At 48.6% G+C, this 20,488-nt stretch overlaps 8 protein-coding genes across 8 annotated transcripts; 5 read left to right on the top strand and 3 right to left on the bottom strand.

Moving 5' to 3' along the window:
- Positions 1-852: 852 nt before the first annotated feature.
- Positions 853-1,542, top strand: F4807DRAFT_455156 (uncharacterized protein; the record flags this gene model as incomplete). The annotated part of the gene is made up of 3 exons (XM_048000665.1): positions 853-919; positions 1,037-1,272; positions 1,462-1,542. The coding sequence occupies 3 exons, from the start codon at positions 853-855 to the stop codon at positions 1,540-1,542; spliced, it is 384 nt and encodes a 127-aa protein (XP_047859224.1).
- Positions 1,432-3,907, bottom strand: F4807DRAFT_6737 (uncharacterized protein). The gene has a single exon (XM_048003329.1). The coding sequence runs from the start codon at positions 3,823-3,825 to the stop codon at positions 1,846-1,848; it is 1,980 nt and encodes a 659-aa protein (XP_047859223.1). The 5' UTR covers positions 3,826-3,907; the 3' UTR covers positions 1,432-1,845.
- Positions 3,908-4,544: 637 nt separating this feature from the next.
- Positions 4,545-6,316, top strand: F4807DRAFT_6656 (tRNA-guanine transglycosylase). Its single transcript, XM_048003321.1, has 2 exons — positions 4,545-4,862; positions 4,919-6,316. The coding sequence occupies exons 1-2, from the start codon at positions 4,640-4,642 to the stop codon at positions 6,178-6,180; spliced, it is 1,485 nt and encodes a 494-aa protein (XP_047859222.1). The 5' UTR covers positions 4,545-4,639; the 3' UTR covers positions 6,181-6,316.
- A 951-nt stretch (positions 6,317-7,267) lies between these two features.
- On the top strand, positions 7,268-9,844 carry F4807DRAFT_6629 (alkaline phosphatase-like protein). Its single transcript, XM_048003320.1, has 2 exons — positions 7,268-8,171; positions 8,227-9,844. The coding sequence occupies exons 1-2, from the start codon at positions 7,533-7,535 to the stop codon at positions 9,595-9,597; spliced, it is 2,010 nt and encodes a 669-aa protein (XP_047859221.1). The 5' UTR covers positions 7,268-7,532; the 3' UTR covers positions 9,598-9,844.
- Positions 9,845-11,450: 1,606 nt separating this feature from the next.
- Positions 11,451-13,118, top strand: F4807DRAFT_404305 (uncharacterized protein). The gene is made up of 3 exons (XM_047996102.1): positions 11,451-12,022; positions 12,077-12,248; positions 12,307-13,118. The coding sequence occupies exons 1-3, from the start codon at positions 11,818-11,820 to the stop codon at positions 12,758-12,760; spliced, it is 831 nt and encodes a 276-aa protein (XP_047859220.1). The 5' UTR covers positions 11,451-11,817; the 3' UTR covers positions 12,761-13,118.
- Positions 13,119-15,105: 1,987 nt separating this feature from the next.
- F4807DRAFT_404303 (uncharacterized protein) lies at positions 15,106-16,143 on the top strand (the record flags this gene model as incomplete). Its single annotated transcript, XM_047996101.1, has 1 exon — positions 15,106-16,143. A coding segment is annotated over exon 1 (461 nt), but the record flags the coding sequence as incomplete, so codon positions are not given.
- Positions 16,144-16,167: 24 nt separating this feature from the next.
- F4807DRAFT_6540 (uncharacterized protein) lies at positions 16,168-16,696 on the bottom strand. The gene has a single exon (XM_048003308.1). It carries the CDS (start codon positions 16,575-16,577, stop codon positions 16,308-16,310), a length of 270 nt encoding a protein of 89 aa, XP_047859218.1. The 5' UTR covers positions 16,578-16,696; the 3' UTR covers positions 16,168-16,307.
- Positions 16,303-20,378, bottom strand: F4807DRAFT_404302 (uncharacterized protein). Its single transcript, XM_047996100.1, has 2 exons — positions 18,742-20,378; positions 16,303-18,683 (listed from the first exon to the last, which is right to left on the bottom strand). The coding sequence occupies exons 1-2, from the start codon at positions 19,705-19,707 to the stop codon at positions 16,776-16,778; spliced, it is 2,874 nt and encodes a 957-aa protein (XP_047859217.1). The 5' UTR covers positions 19,708-20,378; the 3' UTR covers positions 16,303-16,775.
- Between the last annotated feature and the right edge of the window lie 110 nt (positions 20,379-20,488).

Genomic DNA, 20,488 nt, shown 5'->3' with positions numbered 1-20,488 from the left:
GAATAAGATTAACACTAAGCTAAACCATAGCATTTAGGTGAAGCTTCAAGACGCACCTTACCCACAGACCGTTACAACTTGCAGTACGCAACACACAGGCTTTCCATGTAATACATATGAATCAGGTAACAAGTTTCGCAGGTGGCCAGATTGAATAATCGTGTCTCGATTCTGGAAAAGAGAGGACTTAGCCCTTCATCAACGAAAATAGGGGGAATGGTACCTGACTAGGTAGATAGGTAGGTAGGTAATTACTGAAAAGGGGGTGGATATGGGACTAGAATCTCCATCTTCGACGGAATCGCTCAAATCCTCTGTAAAGGATCTCCTACCAGAAACCTAGGTAATCTTTATAATTCATGGGATTATTAAGCTTTAATAAATACCTATCTACGCAAGTATCCAAGTATCAAACTACTGCGTCAATGTCATATGTATGATTTAGAGGCCTCTATATATGTGCGCATATACCTGTAACTGGGGAAAGCAACCTCGGAATGCTTCTCAAGGGAACTGCTCACCAAGCATTCACATATGTATGTGGATGCCGATGTTCGTGTATATTCTTGCCCGTGTATGACATTCAATAGCAGTACGTGCATACATAGGGAAATACCCTATTTAACTTATCGCCGACTTTAGTTTACTCCAAACTACCAGGGCATCGCGAAGACAAAGAACTCGATGACGTCTTGATTACGTAAAGTGATAGTAGGAGAGTAGGTAATAAATAAACTCATCCTTTAGTCGTTCTCTTAGAACCTACCATACTACTTATAACCAAGTCCAAGTCGAGTATCCAACCACTTAGTCCATCCACTCCTCGGTATCTCACAAATTCCCAATCCAATCATGTACATCCCCTCAGCGCAAAGCGTTCTCACAGCGGGACTCGCTCTCACCGGCAATCTCAGAGGACGTAAGTCCATCATCCACCATCCACCCATTCACCCATCTAATCATCATCTACCACTTCCCTCTTCCCTCCTCTTCCCCCAGTAACGCTTACACACTAACGAACCAACGCCCCGTCCAGCACGCACCATAGCCTCAGGCACGGTCCTCGACTACGCGCCCGGGACCTGCAAAGACGCCTCGGGGCACGCGCGCTGCACGCCGCCCTTCATCGTCGCGAAGTCGACGTGCTACCGGCTCGAGTGGACGACCGAGGGCGCGCTGACGCACACCACGGCCGAGGTGCGGGACGCCGGGTCCGACGAGCTCGTCTTCTACCGCGACACCGACGGGGAGTGGACGCCCGAGTCAGGGGAGGTGAGTTAGTTCGTCTTGTCTTTGCCTTGCCTGCATGTTTGCAACTCCTCGCCTACCTACTCGTTGGGTTCTCCTAGCTCTATTAGTTATACTAAATAGAGTGCAGAGGAGTGGATTGGGGGGAAGGAAGAGTGAGCTGATGTTGATATGATGGAAGCTAATTGTACGTCTTTGCGCGTGGCGCAATAGCTCGTCTACCTCGACTTCAAGCCCAAGGTCCCTGCGACGGGAAATCAGACAGTGACTTATATGGTTAGGACTTGTGAGTGAGGTGGCCGATGCGCAGGCTTAGGAATTAAACTCGGAGTTTATTGCTGAGGGGAGGGAATGGCGTTTAAATTAGCGGGACACAATATTCAATTTAGGTATTGAAATAACGTTGTGAGGAAGCCCCGCGCCATCCACTACGGGCAAGGGAAGGCTTGTCTGATACAATATAGTCAATACCTAGCGGTAGGTAAACTGTTCAATAATTCCAATTTCGCTTTATACATGGGATTTCGCAATGGGGTAAATATGTTACATGAGATTCCATCGCTGTCGTCGATATACCGGTCGTAACGCTAACATCATTCATTTCCATACCGAGCGCGGCACTAGCTCTGCTTCATGCGCATCTAGATCCCGGCCTTTGATCCTCGAGGGGCCCGCTGCTGGAGCCGTCCAATTGAGGTCCTTGTCCCAAATACCAGCCTTGGTATAGTCTCCGCTGTCTGTACCAGACATGAAACCAAACCGAAAGTACTCGTTGTAGCTCGACGTATTCTCGCGGGTCCAGGTGAAATGGTCTGATCCCTCGTCACCCCAAAACGCACGGTATCTTTCAACGTCGTTGACGAGCACGCTGATACCATCATATCGTACTCCTGGCGAAGCCTGCCATGTAAATGTGATTGTCGAAAGGGTTGAGAGAGTCGTGTTAATGACAGGCGTCAGGATTTCAGGTAGAGGCGAACCCAGTTGAGCGTCGCCCTGCAAATCAGACGACGTCTGTAGAACCGCATCAAACCCCCAGCGAGCAATACCATTGATGAAAAACCCTATTAAAATCCCTTGGTAGAGTAGCGACGGCCTCGTCTGTATCCTAGTCCCTGGAACGAGAAGCAGTGCAAGGATGTAATGGTGGATTCTCAAATTGAGGTTAGGTAACACGAGACAGATGATGATTCCAAGGAGGAACAGGGCGTAAAGCTGGAGGTAGCGCAACAGGTTTCCTTCTTGTCGGATCGCCCAAATCTGACCCACAACAATGCAAAATAGCACGATGACAATTATGGCAAGTGCCGCTTTAGCACCGGGTTGCTGATCAAGATCGTGCGCGGTCAGGCGCTGAATGGGGATGAAGTCAAAGGTATAATTAGTGAGTGCTCCAACCCAGCAGCCACCGAGCCACAAAACTGTTTTTTCAACCTGAGCTGTGAGGCCTTGCAACGTTCGTCGTACTCCCATCTTGTCGTAAAATACCCAAGCGCAGAACATGGCAGGTAGGAATTTACCCAAGATATCGGAAAATAGACTTGGGATTGTCGAGTAGGACGGCGGATCAGAAGCCATACCTACTTGCCAAAATATCCCGATGAAAATCGTGAAGAAAAAAACCGACGATGATGCGGTGAACAGGGATAAGACGGTAGTGAAAACCACAGAAACTGCCAACAGTGACCACCTAACATCCTTGGCCTTACACTCGATTCCCTGTTGAAAGGTAATCGACAGCGGGAAATAAGAATCAAAGCCAATGCTGTCGATGCCGTTTCTGTTTGAACTGATGAAATCTTGCTGTTCTCCTATCAAAGACACCACACCGCAACCACCTTGGGAGTTGGAGATGAGACCGGCGTGGACGGCGGCTCCGCAAATAAAGGAGTCCCCCCGGTATACGGGATTCTCGTCGTTCGTTGGATCCGGGGGTCCTCCAACAATCAACGGAGCATAGACCACCTCCTGGGCCCCCACCGCTCGAGGGTTGAGAACTCGGTAGCTAGCGCAATTCGATGGACAACGAAAGGCAAAGGCGCTGTTGTTGAACGGCCTACAATTAACACCATCAATACCGCACCCGTTGTTTCGCGACCAATACGCTACACCGCAACTTATGTCAGTTGGCATGCCGTAAGTCGCAACCTCAGAGGCGACCTGACCCCGCCACATAACAAGAGCAAATGTGATAATCCATACTGCGACGTAGCCCATGTACAGCAGGATTTGATGCTTTCTGTTTGGGAGGAACTTGTCAAGAAGACGAAGCGGCGCATGCTGGACGACTGGAAAAAATGGCTCAATCTTCCAGACCTTAGGGTTCTGAGGACCCTTCATCCACTTAAAAGCAATCTTCCCATACTTCCGGATCGGATATGGAACCCATTTCCATTTCTTCCAGGCTCCTTGGTCTTGCATAAAGCGCGGAGTTGGCGGGTCGTCGTCGTCTTCGTTGAATTCAAGGTGTTCCGGGCCGCCGAGCGGATCGTCCGGATGCGCCGGAGAAGCGTTGCGCTGCCGTTGCTGTTCGATGTCAGGAGAGACTGAACGAGGTTCTAACTGATTGCTACTCATGATACGAAACTATAAAATGCATCGAATATATGTTAGTGACCACTTGAACCATTCACCGCGTCGCACAAAGATGTATCGAATCAGGCTTACATTCGAAGGCTGAGAGATAATACAGTATACTTTACCCACGGGTTACAGAAAGATAGACAAATCTATGTCTATAACGAAATAGATATTTAGGAATACATGAGATATAAATTTCGGGTTTTGCGATCAGCAAGAATACAGACCGAGAACCCGCTCAGCCTTCGAAGGATGTTGGTGCGTAGTAGAGGTTGGGAGTTGTAAAATGAATGTTGTACGTGGGAGGGTTCAAGAACGCCGAGACGCGAAACAGTTAGGCTAGGCGCAGACTGACTGGCCGACTGGAGACTGGCTGGAGACTGGGTGGACCTGGTCTTGTCATACCCAGGCAATTGGGCAAGTGGGATGCTGATCGATAGCCATTGGTCTCCCCTTGTTTCCTTGTTTAACCATGTTTCCCTTGTTGCCTCGACAGGAACAAGTGGATTCCAGCCAGTCGATTCTTCGGATGCGGCTTCTCTAAGTTCCGGATCGTTATCTTTATCGATCATCGATCGTTCCCGTTTTTTTATCCACTGACGCCGGGGTGAACGCATCATAGTCCTGGAGGTATCAATCTCGACGCCTTATGAAAACTTACTAAAATCACACTATCATAACGAACATTAACCCAAGAGTAGAAATTTTGCCATTTGTCTTTAAACGGAGAATAACATCATCTAGTATTGCATATGTCTATCTGTCATATATAACGAATTCAAGGCAGAACCCAGGATTAGGGTATCCAAGTATGACTGAGTCATCGCCTGAACACGTTATGTTTAACGTGTTGAAGAGTATTGCGGTTGACGGAAGAGGGCCTAGAGTTGGTCGCCTAGCCCTCCCAAAACGAAAGAAGATAGATACGCCCAATTTCTTTGGCCTCACATCACGAGGAGCCATCCCTCATATGACCCCCGATGTCATTGCGAAATATACCGAACTCAATGGCACATACATGGCCCTGGAAGACTGTGAGTGAGACAGTTCTCCGGGTTTTCACCTTACAACTAGTTAACCCAGCACTCAGTCGTAGAAAAGTCCCAGAAGAGACTTGTGCCCGCTATCTATAACATACCTCAGTCAGACGGGAAGGACGCTCTCCATGCATATACCGCCACCCCTACGCCGGTGGCTACAGTGCTTGGCGCTCGCCGACATCCGGCAGTGATCGCCCCGATGGGCAACGGGAAGGATTATATCTCTATATACACTTCGACCGGTTTTCAGCAGTTGAAGAACAAAGACTACTACCGTGCCGTCGGGAGACTGCAACCAGACATCGTCGTTCCCCTGGCCGACTTAACGTTTGGTAATTCACATATTAGAGAGAAGCTTCCACACCCGAAACGACAGATTCGAATGACAGAACGGACGGAAGATTGGTTAGCCGAGTTCATAAAGCTGAAAAATGCTGAGGGCGAAGGCGAGACAATGAAGTCCGGTGTCTTCGCCTCGTTGTTGCCAGTCTCTTATCCAATGCAATGGGAGTATATAACTCGTCTATCGCAAGATTATGTTGAACATCTATCTGGCTTAGCAGTGTACGACGCAGATATTGTCCCCGATTTGATTGCACACGAGTCCTTAAATCCATTACCACGACTCTCGATGGACTTCATCACCTCTCCCCATGAAATTCTCCGGCAAATCCGCCTAGGGCTTGACATTTTTACGGTGCCATTCATTAACACTGTCTCGGATGCTGGGATCGCTCTAACTTTTTCATTTCCGCCGCCCGCACCCTTAACCGCGGGTTCATATCCACTAGGAATAGATATGTGGTCTCAAGACCATCAAATATCGTTAAAGCCACTGGCAGATGGGTGTGAATGCTACACTTGCACCAAGCATCACCGTGCGTATCTCCAACATCTGCTAAATGCTAAGGAGATGCTTGGATGGACACTTCTTCAAATCCATAACCACTATGTCTTGGACGCTTTCTTCAAGGGAATCCGAGCTACACTTGACGCAGAACCCTCGACATTTGAACGGGATTGTGAAGACTTTTATAGGTCATATGAATATGAGCTTCCGAAAGGTACCGGAGAACGGCCGCGCGCTCGGGGGTATCACTTCAAGACTGAAGGAGGACAGTCAAAGATAAATCCTCCAGCGTGGGAGAATTGGGGCCAAAACGGAGCTGAAGATCCAGCGCTAGCCGGAGAAATGGCAGGACTTGCTGTGACAGGAGCGACTGCTGAAGGAAAAGAGACTCCAGTCGTCCCTGATCCCAACTCTAATGCTAAAGACTTGGACGAGAAAGGGTTTGCTGAAATAGACCGGTGAGCTGTTATAGTCATGCAATGGCCAGACATCCTGTCGCATTTGATGTGTCATCTATAGCTTTATGACCTAGGAAACAGCCAGGTAGGTTTACAAGAAAACGAGGCCTGGCTGCCCGGACGGTGAGATTGATCGATATATTGGATATGCTCAATAAGTGGGGTATTCGGTCGCAAGGTCAGTGCCTATTTAATGATACCCCGTCAGCCCGTTCTTTGACGTGCAGTTATCCGGTAGGTTGGGACCAAAGTGAAGATCTTCATGCACAAAGCAGTTATTGTCATTGGCTCATCACGACTCCTTGCGAGGACGGATGCTCCCGAATACTCCCATATAGCGCGAATACCAGCCGAATATTGGTAGAGATACCTACGGATGCAATCTTGATCAATCACGACTTTTACGATGACTCTCACAAGAAAGCTATTACCATTGTCGATGATTATTCTTCGAAATCTCTCGCTCATTTTAATAAATGTTTCATTTCTTCCATTCTGTTATATCCATGTAGGCACGTGTTGACGATCTAAGACCCGGCCGGCCGGGACAGCCCAGATCTTCTCAATTTCGAATCTAGAGCCAATCATAATTGCTAATCCAACCCACGTTCTCAAACCCTTGTCGAGACATTATATCCCCACATCAAACTTCCAAATCTTCCGAATCTTGAACTTCAAAAGAATACGTCTAGAATCATTGCTCATTCGCTCAACCAACCTATGGGAGAGCTCGTCATATCCTAGCGCATTATGTTGCAGCAAGACATATTTACTAATATAAGTTGCCAACCATACGCAAAGGAGAGACTCAGTGTTACGTTCCATAGTGCCTGGTCAAGTTCAAATTTATATTCTAGGGTTCACCAAGCACATGACCAGTAGCAGATAGAGCTACTTCCAAGATGCAGGAACCAGGAACAAACAGCAAAGATCATTTTGTTCTAACCATATGCTCCGTCGAGCTATCGTGCTCGCCGAGACTCGCACTAACTACACGTGCAATGGATATCCTTTATGATTCCTGCGCGGCCGAAGCCATCGCCCTACGGCCGGAGATTTCAGCAGCATAGATAACCAATTACAACCCGGCTCCCTCCGCCGCCAAGATCTCAGCGCTGCGAAAACTCATGCTCCCAAGAACAGCCAAGGCTCGACGACCTTCTGTTGCAGGATGGACGGCAGCGTAGCTCAGCCAAACGCGTGGATCGCGGTGTAGCTACGCTGCGGGCTGGTCTTGGCCCCTACTATGTATGCAGTGCTATATAACGCCCACGCTTTCCAGCCTCGAGACATCCGGGTTCTCGTGTCTCCATCCCGCCGACGTTTCTCTCCGCGGATTTTATTCGTGAGTTCAATATGGGCAGACTCAGCTCTCTCGCCGCGGTAGTAGCGGCGTCCCTGTCCGCGGCCACCGCCCAGACCTTCCAGCGGCTTGGCACGTGTCCGGACCTGGGCTGCGTACTGCCGCCTGACCAGTCCGACTTCCTGCCGGGTCAGTACTTCGACCTACGGCTCGAGGTCCACGCCCCGGTCAACGGGTCCGAGGCGTTCAACGACGGCGTGCCAGACGAGGGGTTCTCCGTCACGATCGCCAAGGAGGGCGGCGAGGCCAGAAGCGTGGCGGAGTTCTTCGCTGTCGATGAGCCGGAGCTTGAGACCTGGGATTTCAAGTGGTATGAGGATCTGTTTGCGAAGGACGCAGAGACCCCGTCTGTGGTCAATGTCGCGTCGAAGATTTACCGGAGGATTGCTATCTATGAGCCGGGGAACTACGTTGTCACATTGACGTATTATGATGGTCAGACGACGACGGCGAATTGGGTTGTGCGACCCTTGGCTACGCAAAAAAAGGCTAAGAATGTGATTTTGTTCATTGGTGATGGTATGACTACCAACATGATTACGGCCGCTCGTCTTCTCGGCCACAAGAGCATCAACGGAAAGTACCAATCTCTGCTGCAGATGGACCAGTTCCCTGTGTTGGGACACCAAATGGTATGGCTTCAGACTTCCGTGATATTGTAGTTCGTCTGCTAATTATTATTTTCAGACCCATTCCATTGATAGCTTCATCACCGACAGCGCTAACTCGGCATCTGCTCTCTACACTGGGCACAAGAGCACTGTCAATGCTATGGGTGTCTATGTTGATTCATCTGCCGATTCTTTCGATGACCCGAAAGTTGAGACTCTTGTTGAAATATTGAAGCGTACTTGGGATTCTGCTTGGGGAGCCGTCTCGACAGCAGCCATCTCCGATGCCACTCCTATCGCCCTCACCGGCCACAGCCGTTCTCGCTACGCCTATGGTTCTCTCGTTGACCAAGGACTGAACTCAGTCACCAACTACTCCTGGACGAACCACGGCGGTCCCGACGTCTGGTTCGGAGGCGGAGCAGAACAATTTAACCCCGGATCCGGCAGCTACGAGGGCAAAGACTACTACGAAGCCTTCGCAAACGCCGGATACGATATCAGCCTAAATAAAACCTCTCTCCTCGAGCTCGGAAACAGTAGCAAGGCCCTCGGCATCTTCTGCAAGTCTCATTTCCCCGTCTGGCTCGACCGCAACGTGTTCACGGACAACCTAGCCACCTTCGAGAACGACCCCTTGGGCTCCGAAAGCCCCGCCCTCGACCTACCGGGCCTGAAAGAAATGACGCTAAAGGCGATCGACATCCTGCACACGCGCGGCGGCGACAAGGGTTTCTTCCTAATGTCGGAAGGCGCATCAATCGACAAGCAGATGCACGCGTTGGACTACGACCGCGCGCTCGGCGACCTCCTCGAGCTCGACGACACCGTGCGCGCCACCGTGGCCCACCTCAAGGCCATCGGCGAGCTCGAGTCGACGCTGGTCCTCGTGACGGCGGACCACGGCCACGGCTTCGACGTGTACGGCGGCGTCGACACGCAGTACCTGTCCTCGCAGCGCAGCGACCGCGACAAGCGCCGCGCCGTCGGCACCTACGAGATGTCGGGCCTGTCGCAGTACACCGTGGCCGTCGACGGCGTGTCCTACGGCACCGGCCCCAACTTCCCCGTCAACTGGGACCCGCGGTACGCGCTCGCGCAAGGGTTCAGCGCGAACCCGGACCGCAGGGAGGATTTCCGCGTCCACAAGTCCCCGCGCAAGGCCGTGAGCAGCACCCCCGGTTTTGATAAGGCCGATATGTTCGTCGACGCGAAGGATAGCCCCGACGGGTTCGTGGTCAACGGCACGTTGTCCGTCACGGAGTCTTCGGGCGTCCACTCGTTGACCGACGTCGCTGTTTTTGCGATGGGGCCGTGCCAGGAAATGTTTTCGGGCGTGTATGGGAATGTGGATGTGTTTTATAAGATGGCGAGCTGTTTGGGGTTGGCGAGGCCGGATGATAAGACGCCTGCGGATCCGGGGAATGGGTGTGGGTCGAAGCATTAAAGGGTTGAAGGGATTAGGGGGGAACGTGTAATAGTAGAAATGCGGTATGAGGGACGCGTTGATATGATGAGTTATCTTCTACTGTATAAGTTAATGCTAATGTATGCTCCAAGGCGAGTTGTCTTCACCTTCTGACGGAGCGGGCCTGTTTATGGGGTTGTTGAGTGCGCCGATCCTTTTGAACTTGCCATCCTTTTCTACCTTACCAAGATCCCACTAAACCACTCCGAGGTATTCATCAACGGGGGCGCTCACAATAACGTCGCCGAGTCTAACGTTTGGTGGGATGCCACCTCCAATTCTAAGCATGAGATCGACCTTGATGGATGGGAAAGTATCCACCATCCGAGTTGCGACGTCGCCGCCGAGTTAGTACCTATCTCGCCCTTTGGAAGACAGACTATAACAACATCACGCTCGCCGATAGACCCCAGGGTGTATTCATTTTTGATCATTCGGCGGCTTGTCAAGATTCGGATGTAGTTGATCAAGCATGACCGTTGCCGCCGTCTGCTCTTTCAGTAGCGCACAATTCCGCCCCACAGTGTATCCACCGTGTGACTTGGTCTTGGCAGTCATCTTGAATCCTACATGGCAGTCAACAAGAACCTGGACAGGGACACAATATATCCCTCAGAAGATTACGTTATTCGCGTTCGACAGCTGCTTATTGTCGCGTCATATGAATTTGATGGCCATGGAAGGCGAAACTCCTGAGAAGGCCGCCTAGATGAGGATAGAAAAGAGACGTAAGAAATCCCATGAGGTGACTAATTCCCATACAACGAAGCCGCCGTATGGTGGGCAAAGGTTGTGCTGACAACCTTCGGGTCAATATTCATGCCCTAAAATTATGTGGCGTTTCTAGACATGCATTATGCTTTTAGGACGTGAAGAAGCTTGAAACTCCAATTATTATCCCCGACGAGGCATGAGGTATGGACATTAACCATGATTTATGAGCCGTATTCTATCGAGCTAGTCCATACAATACAATGAGTCGCAACTAGTATTCTGAATTACCAGAAGTTGTTCTCTCGAATGCTGTATTAATTCCTAACTTCCAAATATCTGACGTGCAGAAAACTTGATACAGATCACATTATTCAGGTGCCTGCCAGTATGTATACCAAAAGTTGGGGGCTAAAATGGCGCCCAAGATTCCTGTTCGACTCCGGACAGCATAGTCGCGATCGCCTACCTAGATGAACTCCTCCATCCAGAGAAAATAGACAAAGGACGCTTTCCATAGGACTACGATTTTAACATCTTTATGAATACCCTCCTTCGATGGGCTTAGTCAAATATAACAGAGTTATTTACAGCCGTTTTTTCTGCTGTTCAGATAGGTATCTATTACGAGTTTCAGACGAAATAATTATAGTATGGTAGTATTAGAACGACGCCCTAAAGATGAATAAGATGGGAAAATCCATCTTAAAGATATTCCGAAAGGATTGTAATTTCTTGCGAAACAAGGCCTCATAACGTCTCGAACTGTCCTATTATTAACAGAATTGGGAACGACGGCTATTGGTCGTGGGAAGGGTATTCTCACACTACTTAAGAAACTAGTTCCTTTTTGGTACCGGTTTCATACACTTCTTGAAATAAATCCTTAGAAAGTTAGGTAGGTATGATATGATGGAGTGAGGTCCGTTTCCTTTCAGCCACCCCCCATAAGAAGTTTATTATGAAATGGCCCCCACGACACCAGCACCGAGCTGGAGGAAGCGCTTGATCGACCCACACCGCGTTGCATGCAGAAAGCTTAAACGAGCCATGCGACCGATTTGATAAACCAATCATGAATCTGTAAATCTACAAGCATTAGACTGTAAAGTCCATGTCGCAGGGCTACGCCAAACGCCACCTTCACTACTCCCAGCCAGACACAGGCCTACGATGCCCAACCGAGGAGTGTGATGACCAAAGGCCTCTTACTCATGGCACCCAGTCACCCACCCTAAGTTAGAGGCAATCCAGGATTTAGACCATGGACGGAAATTAGTTTGCATGAGCTGAAAACGAAAAGGAGCATGGATAAAATAAGTTGTAAGCATGTGCGGCTCTAGTCCATCCAAGCCGTTGAATGAAAAAGAAGCCCCCGCGGATGTTCCCAACTTGATCGGATCGCCCAAGTTCCTGCCTTGGTCTTTCATATTTCGTCTTTCGTTTTTCAAGCTGTGGTAGTCGGCAGGACTCTACCTTATTTTCAATATGTCTGGCAAAAGGACTCTGTTTCTTATACTGCCGTATTTCCTCGGTCGATCTTCTGGTGCTATAATCGTATCCACACCTGCTACGATAACTCCCTCTTCTACTGACGAAATGCCTGCTTCAGTACAGACACCAGCTCCTGTGCTGAATTTGGAGGCGAGAGATAGAGCCGGTGGTCTTTGCGGCTATTATCGCGGCGATGCAGGTAATTATTGGCTCATACTTCTGTCAAAGACGGCAACAACTAAGTAGAAATTAGCAAGCCCATATTTATGCTATTCCGGATATAGCTGTGTTCAAGATCATGATAACAACGCCATCGGCTGCGTTGAGACTAATACAAAGAAACAGCTTCTAGGAGTAGTCTATACTACTTGCCTAAATTATGACGTCTATCAACAATATTCCGTGGGGTCTCGTACCGGCTGTTGGTAAGCAATAAGACGGTCCTACATCGATGAGGCTATATCTAATTCTTTTGCGACGCAGTACGGATCCAGATTACCCGGCGTGTGTTGTGGATACGTACACCGGAGCAGAGGCGGAAGGATATACGTTGATACAATGCACCCAAACTTATTATCAGTCTGGTAGACTCTTAGCTTGGGATGCTTCGACATCCGGTACGGCCGGACCAACAACAATGTTCATCGGCATTGAGACAGTGAACAATAATAATTCAACCAAAATTTCGTCAACGACTAGCTCGCCTACACCGTCCAACTCACCCACACCGTCCAACTCGCCTCCCGGTCTATCGACATCGGACAAGATCACTCTGGGGACGGCTCTGGGGCTCGGTATACCTGGTACAATCGCCGGTATTATCGGGACTTGGTACGGATACAAGGCTTTGAAAAACAAGAGAAAGGGTTCAGAAGATGCTCAGCGTCCTTTCCTAGGTTCCAAACAATCAAGCTTCGGATCAAATATTTCGAGCTAGTTGAGCTACCATCACTTATACCAGAAATTAGAGACATATTCCATAGGGCACTTAATATGGAAAAGATGAAATGGAGTGGCGTTCTGACCACAAGGACTCTACTATGGGCTGGGGGGAAGGGGCTTTCGTTACTCAAGTGCGGTCTTGTATAAAAAGGAATGCATCGGGTACCGCTACCTACTGTTAATAACTACGAAGCAAAGAAGATTACAAGCTGGTTGGTTTATTTTGGTTTATTTTTCACTAGCATTCTTACAATACACATAGTAAGCAGCCTAGATACAGTACAATACAGAGCTCTACACGAATATGCTCGATAAGTATTCACAATAACAACAAACATCTTTATTGGAAAGAAGATCATTACAAATAATGTAGACTTTTTACATGCATTCCAAACGAGTGAAATGGACATGCTCCCATACCTTCAGTGCACGCTGCGCGACTCGTTGCTGCTGTTCGCCAGTTTCATAACTCGGCTCTTGATTTCAGTAGCACTAAATCCATTCCGAGTCCTTGCGGTGACAGATGACTCAGATAACAGCGACTCACAGCTGTCGGAAGAGCTTTCAAGTAAAATCACTGAATTACTTAGTAAGTATCATGTAGGTATATCTTCAACTATGAGAGCAACAGGAGCGGACTTAGTGACGAGGTTTAGAAAAGTCAATACCAGATCTAAAGCAACAATAGTACCGCAGCAGACGGGACAGCGCTGTATGATGATGACGACAAGCTAGGCGGAATCCAACCGAAGTTCCAATAGTCAGCATGGGTTGTGTTTCAAGTTAACTATTGACTCACTACTCAAGATATATGTCGAATCATTCGTGTATAATTCCATATACGTAGTAATACAAAGGTGTCTGCAAACCATTACAGCTCAAGATGAGGTCATAAGCCCATGATAAACCAACAGTCATGTTCGTGTTTTGGTCTCTCCATCCCACAAAACCCCAGCGTAAGACTTACCTCCGTTATATGACGTGGGATTTTTTACGTTCTCTGAATTCATTTTATATATACCTACCTGGGTAGCTTGAAGAGTTAAGACTCGTCCTAGGGTCCTAGTCTCCAAGTTAAGAAACCTCTACAGGACTTCGAACAAGCTCTACTTCATACATCGACTACGAAAAGAGAACGCAACAATACTCAACAATCCATATATCAAAAGAAAAAGAAAAAGAAAACCCTAGGTATCGTCTTCAACATGTCTTCGACAGAGACAACTTACAGCGAGTGGATACCCCTAACCAAAGAAAACATTGAACCGCTTTTGACGGAGATAGCCGCACGCGAATCCACCATCTACATCTACGAACCGAATTCGAGCATGGACCTCGAGGCTCTACAATCTCTACAGTGCACCATCAATGCGAGCATCGAATCAGCTAACTGGGCGTATTGGCAACTTATTTTCATGAAGGACGAATTCGAGGAGGGTTCTGATACCCTTGCAAACATCGAGAATGGGATAACGATGCTACTCGGGATGCTGTCGAAGTTTAAGACATACTCCCGCAGATGTTTTGAGCAGCGGGCAGAACTAGGGGAGGACATAGATCTGGATAATCTCTTCTCGGATGACGAATAGAAACAAGAATGTTGTCATGAGTAAAGTCAGGGAGAATAGCAGCATGGAGAGTAATGGGTCGTTTATGTACCATTAACAGAAAAAGGAGATGTGAGCACCGGTATATAGGTACTTAGATACCTAAGTAAGCAAAATGTCTAACATTTAACTATACCTAATCATCTTCGAGGATATGTGTGTCGTGTATTTATACCTACTGATACTCATCATATTACTCGCAGGATCAGGGTTTCCTATAGACCAAGCCCTAGGTTACTTAACTTGACTTGAGTCTGGCATGATCATGATCTAAACAGACATTCAAGAAACCTCAGTAGATTAAAATTAGTCTTCCTATTTGACTTGAGTGAGTTCTTGAATTATAAGAAATCATGCCCCACATAACCCCCTATTTTACCCCTGATTTGTGAAGTTATCGCATCCTTACGAACTACCTATTTCCTTTACAAGTCCCTAACATATTATTCCCTTTATATGCTTAACAGGTACGTGAGTACCTACCAAGTGTTGTATCATAGATACCCAGGGATATATAGATAACTTACTAGTAACGTCTGAGAATTATTCAGGTGTAATAACGTAAACTCAACCATGCAGCAATACGAAAGTGTGTTTAACCAGGTAAATTGAACAATACCGCAATTGAGGCAAGCGGTTTTGGAGCTATGTAATGATCAAGGAGGCCTACATACCCTCTTAATCATGATTATCACGTCGAGTCAAGACTTGAATACTTCAAACCACGTTGGCCCATCGAAATAACCAGCCTGGCTTGATTTGGTTGACTGACTAGAAGCGCTGTCTTCGATGAGTTGATCTCTTAACATCACCGTAGGACTTGAGCACCGTACATGACGTGGGCTCACCTGTGTATCGTGAAGTCCATTTCCTATATAAGCCACTGTGAATTGCCCCCTTCCCCCTTTCCACTTTCTCCAAACCCAAGTATGCACGCACAAAACTCCAGATACCACAATTCTCTCATACCTACCTACACAAAATAGCACAAGCAGAAGCAACAACATACCACCAATAAATATATAAAGTATCACCACACCCCAAAATGCCAGAAGACGACCCCCAGCCCCTATCCGCCCACGAGATCTCTCCCCTCCTAACCGAGATCGCGGGCCTCGAAGCGACGCTCCCAGCCTTCGAGCCCCGGGGCCCCACGACGCCCGCGCGCTACTTCCAGACCAGCATCCAGAAGAACCTAGAGTGGAGCCGGCACGCGCTGGCGCGGCTGGCCGCCAGCCTGCGCAAGTACGACAAGGACGTGTACAACTCGTCGCGGATCGCGCACTACATGACGATGCTGCGGGGCGTGATCGCGAAGCTGGAGAGCTATGACCGGAGGATCGATGAGATGAGGCGTGCGCAGGGCGAACATGTGGGGGTGAGCGATATCTTTAGGACGACGGCGGGTGGTGGTGGTGGCGCGAAGAAGATGGAGTCGTATCCGTATGCGAGCGCTGCGCGGCTGCTGGATGGGCCGCAGCGGTTCACGTATTATGATCCGCCTAAGTAAGGTACCTAGGTAGGCTTGTTCTTGCCGACTTCTCTTTTGTTGGCATTTATACTCGCTGTTGAGGGAGCATCACGAGCGTATTATCGCATCTATATACATGATCATTTGACGTTGAGTTAATTGCGCTCCACACATCCCCTGGTGACTGGATCGACATATCGTCAAATGCCTGTGATGTAGGAATATCTTTCTCTTGGTCATATAATCAACAGTTTGCGTAGCTGTGGCGCTGGATCTTACAGATAGATAGTTGCAATTAACTGTTCGTTATTCGGAGTGTTGGGGTGGTGTCTGCGGCTAACCACGGAATAGGGGAATGGACTCGAGTCGATCATGTAGTTACCTACCTCCCGTACCTATGTATTAGTAAGAACAAGTTACAAAATACCCTTATAAAAGACCCCAGTAACGCGACATAGCCAGTCTTAATTCGATATTATTATTACAAGGTATACTAAGTAGGTACCTTGGTAAGTAGGTAGGTATATATCTAAGCACATCGGCCATATAAATAAAGCAGTAGTCAAGACATCCATCGTCCGACAAATACAGATCATGCCAAAAAACATACTATATGCAGACATCCATATCCCATGATACATGCATCTGACTCCATGCGCACCCGTCCGCCTAAAAGCATCCGAAAATAACATGCGCCTCTCGCATTCCCCAACTTCGCTTTCCGTGCTATGCATATCGTGTTCGCTCGCTCGGTCTCGTCGATTATGCGTCCGTCCGCATTTCCCAGAACTCCAGTGCTTCCGCCAGAGATGACGTTGGTATAGATAAAGGATATTAAAAAATATATATAAATGATAGACATTCCCAATGACAAAATAAATAAACGAGTGAAGTTTTAAATAGCATTAACGATTAAATGCTTAGTAAATAGCTTATACTACCTTAAGCGTACCCGCTCTGCCGGGCACTGAGTTATGCGCATTGTAGTCGCGTTCTTTCTCCCTCGGCCTGTCCCTTTCCCGTTCCCGCTCTCTGCTTCGTGGGGTTGGGTGAGACCTTAGTGGTTCCCGGTTTCCGATATGCCCAGGTAAAGACGGGACGGGTGGCACATCTGTTGCCGATAACCTTGGAGCTGGAGCTCCCTGGGTTTTACTCCTTGTTCGGGCCAGACCCGGGAGAGGTGCGGTGTTCGGAGGACGGCGTAGGACGCTTCGAGGTGGTAGGTCTGGCCTATTCTCATTCGATTCGTTTGGAACAGTGATGAGATCAACTAAGTGCATCATGCCCTCTGGCGCTTTAACGCCATGACCTTGCTTCCCTTTGGCCCATTGCGGTGCTTCCTTGAAAGTTGGCTCTAGGTTAACAAGAGGCTTCGGTTTTTCGCGACGATTCGAATGCGAAAGTCCGGTCGGTTGCGAGGTGAGGGGACTCGGATGTTCGTGTAGAAGAGGCTTGCCACTAAGAGGAAGAGGAGGAGGCCGGGATGATGAGTTAAGGGATGGTCTGCGTGCGTGTGAGTGGTTGTGATGCATGACACCTGCAGAGGTGCTGGGGCGATTTGAAGGAGGACCAGCGCTGCGCTTTCTTGCGGAGTGTTCAAGGGCTGACGGGAACCAAGAGGGTGACTCGGGCTTGTGGCCCGATGTTTCCGGCTCCGATTTCCTGTTCAAAAGTGAAGGTCCTTCGGTAAACCCATCGTCTCTGGATCTTTGCCGTCCTCGATCCGGTCTATCTGTCTCGGCGTGGGCCTTACGTTCCTCATACCCTTCACCAAGCAAGCCATTGCCGGTGAAACCATCATCGGCAGTTGAGTGAATGCGATCTATCAACTTTCGCTCGCGCTTTTCTTCTTTGGGAGCAGAATTAAGATGATGCGCCGGGATTTCCTTCGGCATGGTCGATACGTTTGGTACAGGAGGTAAGAAATCCTGTCCAAATTGCGAAAGTCGCTTATCGAAGCGCTTCATATCAAGAAGCGGTTCGAACTTGCCGATTGAATACGGAGTCTCATCGACCGACACTCGGAGGCGGTGTCCATTCATCGAAGCAACATTTTCCGACTTCTTCGGCGCATGGCTGATTGCGGGTAGTGTAATTTGGGGCGGCTTGTCGTCGGTCTTCCTAATAGAGATTTTCCTCGATACTTTCGGGGCTACTGGTCTACGATCTACAAGGTACCAACTGCGCCAACCGTGAACCTTTTCTCTGAATTGGGCTGCGATCTTCGGGTCCTCCGTGCTGAAATATTGGACATAATTCTCGGTATTCATAAAAACAGTCGTCTTCTGCTGACTCTTTACTGCAAAGCAGTATCGCTTTGGTGGTTTGATATTCCTTCGCATCTGTGACTCTGTGGGTGTATAGATGTCGTAGTCGGATAAGTGGCAGAGACCTGTTGTATCTTTGTCCGTCGAATTGGCATTCGGCTTCTTTGCAGAGAGGAGCTGTCCATTGTCAAGAAGGGTGATCCATCTCTTATTCCACTTCCCCGGACGATTCGAGTGGTACATATACAATTGAAACCCCTGGGATGGTTCGCGACGGCTCGGAACTGATTTGATGTCAAGCTCCCAATTCTCTTCTTCGGAATCAGATATCCTGACTACCAATTGGTTTTGAGTATCCCGGTCCCAAGAATTCATGACGTCCCGGATAGCTTCGTAGCGCCTTAGGCGACGCTCGAGACCCAATATGCCGTATGTTTCCACCACAACACAATTTTCTGGGCCAATTTCGTTGGAACTCATCGACTTAGATATCTCTATGATTATGTCGTCTGCTGTCGTCTCGGGCGTTACTTCCAAGCTTAGAGTATGTTGCTTGTAGCGTACCGCGACGTTCTAAATAACAGGTTAGTGCGTAACGTTATATTGAGGAAAAGCTCCTTTCCACACTTACTCGGTCCCCAGCATTGATCGCAGAGTGCGGCGCATCTGTCTGAGGCACGACACCTCTGCCTCCAGGTTCGATATAGGCCGAGGAGGCTTTCGCGGGCTCGATACTTATATTCGATGACGTAGGAGAGAGTCCTGGAGACAACCCATCCTTGTTCCTCCGCCCTTTAGTCAACATAACAAACTTTTCAATTACGGGACTCTTCGGTTTTAACGGCTGCGACTGAGTTGACGTCCTATTATTGTTCGCCAATTCCACCTCCAACCTCGCGAGGTCCTTCTTCTTCTGCTCGATTAGCAGCCGATGATTCTCGGCCTCTAAACGAGCGATTTCTCGCTTCGCTGCTTCATCTTCTTCTTCACTATTTAGCCTCCTCCGGCGCCCATCTCGGCTAGCTAGCCTCTTCCAGGCGCTCTCCTCACTCTTCGCGCTCTTCGTGCTTTTCGCGGTACTAGGTCGGCTTTGGTGGTAATGGTCCGCCATGCTTCGACGAGACGTGTGCCTTTGCGTGGAGTCGCTATGGCGCGGTTGGCTTCGCGGAGAAGAATTGGACTCGGCGGCGGGGGCATCAGTCTCCTTTTGTGTCATGCTGGCGGTCCTTAACTGACTTGGAATAGTTGGCACAGGGGGTCGATTCGGAAGTTCCCATGGGTGTGGTGGATCGGAATTAATTTTCTGGGTAGTATCGAGGTTGACAGCAACGCTACCTACCCGTCTACGGTAGCGAGACATGGACCGGGCAATAGTGCTACTAGATTGGGCACCTTGTTGTTGGCTGCCGCCGCTATCTCGATTGCCATGTTGGGTACTCATTTTGGCAGCCGTGTTTGTTGTCATGGAGTAGCTTCTATCTTTCAGACTTTGAGTTCGCGAATTATGTCTAGGCTCGACGGGAAATTTAACAGGAGAGAAGAAATTGGGCGGCGAAAGGGTGGCCGGCACGGTGACCGTCTCGGACCCTGTCGACATCGCTTGTTATAATACCAGGGGTCTGTGGAACCCAAGCCGCCTAAAGATATCGGTACGGTAGCAATGGGCACACGACGAAAAAGTGAACCGTGCTTCGTAACCGCTAGTTCAGTCTCCGGTCCATAAGATAGATAGCGACGGTTCCCGGCAAGGTGCGCGCACCTGGGCAAGATAAAAAACAGACCGTATCTTAAATAAGCTTAAGCGTAATACCCGAGTGAGAATCTTGATATTTTTCCAGATGAAGATGACGACGCGGTAGTCGACGGCGCGTGAGATAGTCGGTAGACACACGTATGTTCTTAGTAAAAAATAATAGCGCTAGATCCTAGGTTATAAACTAGCTTCTTTTCTAATATTTTCTTTTGCTCATTCAGCTCATCATGATAATATGTATAAGTGTTGCCGATTAAGAAGCATTGACAACTTCATTGGCGCCGGTGATTATCCACTGATCATCCACTGAATGCGCGAAGACGATATTATGATAAAAAGGGATTAAGTAAATCAAAAAGACTGATCAAATGTGGCAGATTGCCGAAAGGATCAACTTATTTGACAGGAAAATTATAATAAGATGACAGGGGGACACAAGGGACCAGTATCCATATCGGGTCTGACTATTATGGGGTTTCTAAATCATAGCGAAGAATGTTTCGTCGACAAGTTTCCAAGCTTCAAAATGCCCAGTCTGACGAGCAGGAAAATAAAAAGCGGGAGAGCGTATCTGAATCTTGGCACAATTGGCCTGTTAAAATTTGTATGCAGGGGTAAGTTCAGG

The sequence above is a fragment of the Annulohypoxylon truncatum genome (assembly GCF_022578515.1).
Source record: "Annulohypoxylon truncatum strain CBS 140777 unplaced genomic scaffold F4807scaffold_1, whole genome shotgun sequence".
Taxonomy (NCBI): domain Eukaryota; kingdom Fungi; phylum Ascomycota; class Sordariomycetes; order Xylariales; family Hypoxylaceae; genus Annulohypoxylon; species Annulohypoxylon truncatum.
The sequence above is the reverse complement of the archived record's forward strand: the minus strand, read 5'-3'. Positions and strand labels throughout refer to the sequence as shown.